Genomic DNA, 8,870 nt, shown 5'->3' on the forward strand with positions numbered 1-8,870 from the left:
AATCCAGAGAAAAATAATTCTATATCAACTTGTAGACAAAGAAGAGGGTTAGACACTCACAGCTTGGTGTTACCATGACTCTCCAGGAAGCTCATGGGCAAAGACACTGCCTGGTTCTAGCTTGCAACTGCAGGATACACATATGTCCAGTACTGTAGGGCTGCTACTACCTCTTACAAAATGACCATTATTTAGTTGATTAATTAATTAACCAAAAGGAAGGTTTTGGAGAACTCAGACATGGGCATGAAAAATTTATTTGCTTTAGAAGAGCTGACAGGGGAGATTATGTCTTATTTACCTAATACGTATAGGAACAAAGTAATGAACTCCCTTAATTGTTCTTTCTTTGTAAGACATTACTAATATCCTACATTTTATCATGGTACACATATTACCAGGTTGTCTATATTTCTATATTAAAACTAAAACTCAGACATACTCTTCCTATGAAATGATCAGGGGTAGGTAATATAACCTAAAATTGAAGGAAAGCTAATAGAGTACTTACTATTTCAATTGTGTACATGTGAACAATTACAGATACGTTTGATGTTATAACACAGTATATGAATCTTGAAGATCAAACCGTTTTAAATATCAGTGCAAATACATTACTTTAAAATTTACCTTATCGCTGAACTATATTCATTGCTGTATAACTCAAGAGTTATTGCAAATAAATAAATACAATTTTTATAATCTGCACTTTAATAAGTCCCACAAGATGGCTGAGCAATCGGCCTCTGTGAAATCAACATGGACACAATAAACCTAGTTCTATGAACCATGTCCACCCAGAGTAATGCTAACGAAATCTGGTTATTAGAAATTTACATCAGAAAAGAAAACATGTAGTGGTTTACTTTATTGATTTTTCTTGATCTCTAATGGCTTAGAAGTCTGTTAAATATCCTAAATTTTACACGATACAAATGCATTATAATTACAGCTGTCAGGCCTCTCTTGGCCGTTCATTATTTTCATTCATTAAAACAGTTTCTATCATGATGATATCCTGTGGGGTTAGAAATCTGATGGGAAAAAAAAAATCTTGAAAAAGTAAAGTTTGCAAAGTCAAACTCATAAGAACAATACATTAAGAATGAAAAGTCAAAGCTAGTTAGAGAAAATAGACCCGGAAGGTAAATCGGGGAGGCAGTGGCCCTTTTGGCAGTGTTACCCATAGCTCACACTAGCTTCCTTTCATCTTGCTTTTATATCCCCCATTGCATCATCATAGTTATCTAGACACTGCACCAAAGCAGGCTGACAGCCATGTGTGGGTTGCCTAACTACAGTAACCTGAGATTTGGCCATTTGGTAGGCAATTCTCTCCTTATGAAGGAAGGTCTACTAATGATTTGTATCATCATCATTATTATTAATACCTCAGAGGCAACCCCACCCAGAAATGCTGAGAACTGTTGGAATAGGACATGGGTGGTGCCAATGTGTACCTTTAAATACCTGTCATCACAGCACAGGCTCCCCTCTTTGAAGGCAGCTCTGAAGTGTTTTCAGCCTGTTCATTCTCTCTCTTGCCCACCAGAGTCTGGTACTTACTCTATATTTAACTTCTGTTCACTCATCTGGAAGATTCTGGTCAGCACTATGACTGACGACAAGCTGTCTGCCTTGGTGGTGGCTAATGGGTCAGGGGTGTGCAAAGCAGGCTTTGGCGGTGACGACGCCCCCCGAGCTGTGTTCTCCATGGTAGGGCACCCCGGCACCACGGGGTCATGGTAGGCATAGGCCAGAAGGACTGCGACATGGGGGATGAGGCCCAGAGCAAGAGAGGCATCATGACCCTGAAGTATCCCACTGAGCACGGAGTGGTCACCAACTGGGACCATATGGAGAAGATCTGGCACCATGCTTTCTACAACGGGCTCTGCGGGGCACTGGATGAGCATCCCATCCCCCTCACCAAGGCATCCCTCAGCCCCAAGATCAACCAGGAGAAGACTCAGATCATGTTCAAGGCTTCCAACACACCTGCCACGTATGTGGCTATCCAGGCTGGACCCCAGGCATCATGACGGATTCCGGAGATGGGGTCAATCACACTGTGCCCACCTACGAAGGCTATGCCCTGCCCCATGCCATTCTTCGTCAGGATCTGGCCGGCAGAGACCTCCTGAAGATCCTAACAGAACGAGGCTACAACTTCACCACCACAGCCAAGCGGGAGATTGTTCGCGATGTCACAGAGAAGCTCTGCTACGTGGCCCTGGACTTTGAGCAAGAAATGGTCAGTGCTGCTTCATCCTCCTCACTGGGGAGAAGCTACGAGCTTCCCGATGGGCAGGTGATCACCACTACGAATGAACGCTTTCAATGCCCTGAAGCCATTTTCCAGCCCTCCTTTCTGGGCACTGAGTCCAGTGGGATCCATGAGACAACGTTCAACTCTGTCATGAAGTGCGATGTGGATATTCGCAAGGATCTGTATGCCAACACCATGCGCTCTGGAGGCAGCACTATGTACCCTGGCACTGTTGACCGGATGCAGAAGGAAATTGTAGCCCTGGCACCCAGCACCGTGAAAACCAAGATCATAGCTTCCCCCCGGAGCGGAAGTACTCCGTTTGGATTGGGGGCTCCATTCTGGCCAGCCTGTCCACATTCCAGCAGATGTGGATCAGTAAGCAGGAGTATGATAAGGCTAGTCCTCCCATCATCCACAGGAAATGTTTCTGAATGGGCTTCCATGTCAATGCGTTTACACTGTCCCCAACTTCTAGGTCATAGCAATGGTTCTGCTTTTATCCACTTGCAATTGAGTCAAGGTAAATCTTCCACTCTCGCTAGTGGGTAAACCAGCAAACTCATCTCCATCCAAGTACTGTGGGCTCCCCACCAGCTAACCATATCTTGACCTCTATCAATTTAAGGAGGATTCTGAGATCCTATTCTATTTTCTTTACCTTTAGGGTTCAAAGGCATGTAGACTTGCTTAAATGAAAATAAGTGACAAGGAGTAAAATGAGGAATGTCCTTTCAGAATTTTCAAGCTTTAAATACTAGTTCTTGCTTAAAATATTTAACCATAGCAGGCTGTACCACCCTGTAAAAAATGTATATGTATTTAGCAAACATGTCTTATTAGAATTTTGGTTTTGTTTTACTTCTTTGTAGAGAGATAATGAACTATAAGGATGAAGAAAATCCATATTTACATAAGCACTAAGGAAATATTTTATCTTAAAATATACTGATAAATCTGGCTATCTGAGCAGCTAATGTGAATTTCTTAATTCCCCAACAGTCACCATTTTAGTGACTCCTTATTTTGTTTTCCTTATTAAATTAGCATAATGAAACAGCAGTGTTCCATTAATATTGTTTATAAATCAACTATTTTCAGCTCAGAATGGAGTTCTGCTGGTCAAACACATATTTTAATGTCTAACTTATCGAACTTCATTATACTTGTAAAACAGCAAAACTACTACAGCTAAGGCCTAACTTTTAAAATAGAAAGAGAGAGAAAGATACTGTAATATCAAATTAATTAATGCCAGTATGCTGCAGCTTGACACGGATAATTTTATTTCTATTGCTTAGCATAATAATGCATGTCTTGAATAATTTCTATAGGCCATGATTTTGGATATTTCTCTTATCAAGGATTTCACTGTGGGAAAACATAGCTGCAGCATCTTTGAAAATTATAAATTCTAGTATCAGTATAGTATTTCCAATTTTATTACTGGAAAGATTTTAGAATAATTCTGTTTTATTATGTCCAGTAACTAGCAATACCTCTTAATGTGAAGTGTCTCTAAGATATCAACATCTTAGAAAACATCAGTGCATCTTCCTACGTTCTCTAAAATTTTGTAATGAATCTAATGGTGATTTTCAACCGATTTTAAGTACTAGCACATTTATTTCAGTCTATTCTGTGGTTTGTCATTATCTGAATATCAGAGATATTTGTATTTTTCAGGGGTCTTTTTCTGAAATTTTAGAATATTTGGAGGGTTGTTGCTTATTAAGGCATTATCACATTCTCAGGAAAAGAGGAATTTCTTCTCTTTTCGTTTTAGTTAGGAAGCTTATATTTGTGTTTTAAATCTCTAAATTGGAGTCTTTATGCATTTTTTCCTTAAAAATTTTCAAAGAATTTGATTGTTTCTTATTTTCTTTTATATGACAACACAATTGTTAATTCATTTAACCAAAATTAACCTCCAAAGGCACTTATTTTATGACTTAGAGTTTTCTTTCTTTAATTAATTTTAAATAAACTAAAATTAATTCATACCTGAATTTCCTATAATTTCTCCCCAGTTCTTCCAAATAAATGTAGAATGATCCAGAGAGAACCACTTTTTATATGTGTAACCTATTTATCCGTATGTTATAATTTTATACCTGATACGTTTGACCATGTAAACATTAACAGGAAATTTAAAAAAAAGAAAGAGAGCTAGTAGATAAGGTTATACATTCCTTGTAATCTCAGTTAAGTTAGGTTTTAGTGGATGAACTGGTCTTCAGGTCATTAGTAGGCAGAGATAATAGCAATAATAATAATAGCTTGAATTTATATGCTGCAACGATTCCCGTTTGCAGAGTAGTTCTCACAAACACTCTGACCTACATTGTCAATTACCAGAAAAAAAACGTATCTCCCCATCCACAGAAAATTTCTGGGACAGGTAAGGTGAACCTCCAAGAGAGAGAACTATTGAGCCCTGGATCATTAGCTGAAAATATGAATTCCATAATGCAAACAAATTTAAACCTAGGGTCTTTTGGATATTCTCCTATTCATCAACGCTGACTGAATGATGGATGAATTTAATGAGGAAACATTCTATCTTGCAATTTTAAATTTTAGAATCAATGCCATCTTTTTTTTTTTACATCTTTATTGGAGTATAATTGCTTTACAATGGTGTGTTAGTTTCTGCTTTATAACAAAGTGAATCAGTTATACATATACACATGTTCCCATATCTCTTCCCTCTTGCGTCTCCCTCCCTCCCACCCTCCCTATCCCACCCCTCCAGGCGGTCACAAAGCACCGAGCTGATCTCCCTGTGCTATTGGCTGCTTCCCACTAGCTATCTACCTTACATTTGGTAGTGTATATATGTCCATGCCTCTCTCTCGCTTTGTCACAGCTTACCCTTCCCCCTCCCCATATCCTCAAGTCCATTCTCTAGTAGGTCTGTGTCTTTATTCCTGTCTTACCCCTAGGTTCTTCATGACATTTTTTTTTCTTAAATTCCATATATATGTGTTAGCATACGGTATTTGTCTTTCTCTTTCTGACTGACTTCACTCTGTATGACTGGCTTGTTATTCACCAGTGGTTCACCAGATGGCACAGCACTGAGATAGCCTTTACAGATGAATTTCACACCGTTGTAAGTGATTCCCACCCTCCCTGGATGAACTTTTCCAAGGAAAAGTGATAAGTTCCTCCTTTGTGCTCCCACTGTATCATTTGCATGCATATAGCATCATCGCACCTATAACATGTGTCCACACTCTCCCACCCTCACCCATCAATCAGTGTCTGGAGGACAGAGACAGGGATAGTATTCGTCCACCTTTGAACCAACCAAGATTTTCCTAATGCCAGACATAGATGATTAACTCAGTAAATGTGGTTTGAATGAATAAACGAGTGAATTCATGGAGTCTGGTATACATCATGAATGTCACAGTTTTGCATTATCTATTTCTTACCACTCTATTCTCAGCTCCTGTCTGCTAGTATGTGTCACTTTTGCTGTGCTGTCCTTCCTCTAAAGCATATTTTTTCTTTTTCCTTTCTTTATCTCTTCTCTTTTCCATTCACTTCTCCTATGCCTTTCAGCCTACAGAGCTGGATTTTAAAAGTTTTTGCTTGTCAATAAAAGTTTCCCATTATTCTGATTTATCAAAGGATAAATCAACCTCATCTTTTGGAGTGTGAGCTAGTTACGAAGCTACTAAAATTTTAGCCTAAAAAAAGAAAGAGAGAGACGAAGAACAAAGAGGGAGGGAAGGAGGGAGGGAGAGAGAAAGACAGAAGGAGAGAGAGAGAAAGAAAGGAAGGAAGAAAGGGAGGGAGGGAGGGAGGGAGGGAGGGAGGAAGGAAGGAAGGAAGGAAGGAAGGAAGAGAGAGAGAGAAAGAAAGCAAGAAAGAAAGAAAGGAAGGAAGGAAGGAAGAAAGAAAGGAAGAAAAGAAAGGCTTTTCAGTGAGTACAATAGCATATTCAGCTCTTCTAATTTATTCACATTCTTGCTGGTATTTTTCTCTTTTTTTCTAAACTCCAAATTGCTCTAGAGTTGAGTTTCAGGCATCTGACTCCCTAATAACTCAGACATTATAATATATTGAAAAGTCTACTTTTCTGGTAACTATTCACAGCTTCCTCTCAGAATTTACAAAAGATTCTGTTCAAAAAATGTTTTTTGAAGTTAGAGACTAAGCATGCGGTTTGGCCAACACTGCTTCCAGATGTTGATAAGTATAGTTGGAATGTCTTTAGGGATATATATATACATATCAGTAGAGAGCCTGCTCATTAAAATTAACTGATACTTTAAGACTTCCTTTTTAAATATGAAGGACCTGTCTGAACTATAGCTGTCATTTTTTTAAAACTAATACCATAAGTAATAAAAAACTATAGAGGCTCCTTGAGCTGCCTGCCTTGTTTTTCATCTCATTCCAAATCTGCTGTTCTAACCATATTAAAATTTTAGACTCAGTTAAAGCTAGTCAACAGATGTGCCAGTGTGATATGATGACAGACATTTTATCTAGACACCACCCTAACACTACTTGAAAAATGGAGAATCTTATTTAATTGGCTATTTGACAACATGTAAGTCAAGAGTCAAGTTGTTCTCTCTGGGATTGGGAATGAGGCCTTTGTAACCATATACATGCCATATGACACAGCATCTGGTGAAGAAGGGAGAAGATATGATACAAAGACACAGCAAAAAGGAGTTAACTTCGCACTCATACCCCCTTCATGGGGGTGTTGCAGTAAGAGAGGTTTTTCCTAGCTATTTTATAGGTTGGGGGTGGACAGAGAAAGCCAGACACCAACATGATATTTTAACTTCATGTCTCCTGAATATTCTCTATGACCCACTCAGAACATCCCCGAATATTACCCCCTGTTCTTTTAATTGAGAAATAGTAGCTACTCAACATTGTTTACTTTTTTCCATACCTGGATCATGAGGTAAAACCAGGCCTCAACAGTGAAGATAAAGCTATGTTTACCAGTAACAATGCTGGGATCTTCTAGGGCAATCCACAGGGTTTATAGTTCCAAAAAAGGAAGGCTTCCACAGAAATATAAACTTTTTATAAATCTTCACTTACCCGAGTAATAAGAGCTTATTATATGTGAAAACTACAATTTATAGATAATGAGTTAGTAAAATGCCAGAAGAAATCATAAATATACCCCTATTTATTAAAAAAATGGTATTAATTTAATGATGAGAATCAAAACATTACATCCTTGGCTACATAGTCAGTTTTATCAAAATGGAAGAAATTATCTGCAGCAAAATAAACACAAAATATACAATTTTTAAATTTTGATGGTCTCAGAGAAACAAAAGTTGACACAGAGAAAAAGAAACTGTATCAATTTAAAAAAGACATGGTAAAAGTAACAAGAACATTCTTTCCCTTCACCTAGTCTCAGAGCTACTTTATTAATGTTTGACACTAGGTATGGCACTTAGTGATTTGACTAATCAGCCAAAACTACAAATAATAAAAAATAAAATTATCAAATCTCTATGGTAGTAGGAAATACAAATCAACAAAGCTTTGTGACAAGTTGGGATATTAGGGAGAAGGAGGAAAGGGAGAGGAGCAGTTTAGAGCATAAATGATGTCCATCACAATATTCAAGCCATCACTGGGCTTCCCTGGTGGCGCAGTGGTTAAGAATCCGATGCAGGGGACACGGGTTCGAGCCCTGGTCCAGGAAGATCCCACATGCCGTGGAGCAACTAAGCCCGTGTGACATGACTACTGAAGCCCGCGCGCCTAGAGCCCGTGCTCCACAACAAGAGAAGCCATCGCAATGAGAAGCCCGTGCACCACAACGAAGAGTAGCCCCGACTTGCCGCAACTAGAGGAAGCCCGCGTGAAGTGACAAGGACCCAACGCAGCCAAAAATAAATAAATTTATTTAAAAAGAAAATTCAAACCATCACCAATTTGAGTAGCCATGACTTCCATATTTGAGTCACCATGGCCAATAATTATACCCAGTCTGCTTGACTGCTCTTCCAACACTGGCCCCGCAAAGGGACTCTAGTCATCCACAAAGTCAAGAAGGCAGGATGGGTATGTTAGACAGTGATTGCCTCATTCGGGTTTTGTCTTGACTTTTAGCTAACCAGCATCTGAGCACTCCTTTAAGTTAGCAAGAATTCCCATTTGTGGGAACATTAGCTGGAGGCAAGGCCCAGGCTCATACTCATTCACTAGCAGCTAGAGCTTAGACTTAGTCTATCAGATGCTCCAATGTGAAATTTTGACACTTGCAATCTGAGAAAGTGACCTGAATATGCAAGAACTGTCGAGAAATTATTCACAGCCTCAGCGACACAGGGAGGCCATCAACGGTTACCATGGCATGGTCCCATGGTAGAATCCTAACCAGACTATTGCTTTGGCATGACTTTAACTAATTTTCTTATTTTCTAGACTCTCCAATTAGTTTCTGTCCATTTTTGAGTGGAATCTATAAGTTACTCATCATCCTTCTAAAACTTTCTTTTCTGGTTTAAACTATCTAAAGGCAATTTCTGTTGCTTAAAATCAAGTATGCTGACTGAAACATATTTTGATACCAGAGAATGAAATTGCAAGTAACAGACCC

At 38.9% G+C, this 8,870-nt stretch overlaps 1 protein-coding gene across 1 annotated transcript; it reads left to right on the forward strand.

Annotated features, from left to right (window-relative positions):
- Positions 1-1,614: 1,614 nt before the first annotated feature.
- ACTBL2 (actin beta like 2) lies at positions 1,615-2,703 on the forward strand (the record flags this gene model as incomplete). Its single annotated transcript, XM_082837505.1, is given in 4 exon segments — positions 1,615-1,720; positions 1,723-2,022; positions 2,025-2,566; positions 2,569-2,703. Coding segments are annotated over 4 exon segments (1,083 nt in total).
- Between the last annotated feature and the right edge of the window lie 6,167 nt (positions 2,704-8,870).

This window comes from Leucopleurus acutus (genome assembly GCF_964270905.1).
Source record: "Leucopleurus acutus genome assembly, chromosome: 3".
Lineage (NCBI taxonomy): Eukaryota > Metazoa > Chordata > Mammalia > Artiodactyla > Delphinidae > Leucopleurus > Leucopleurus acutus.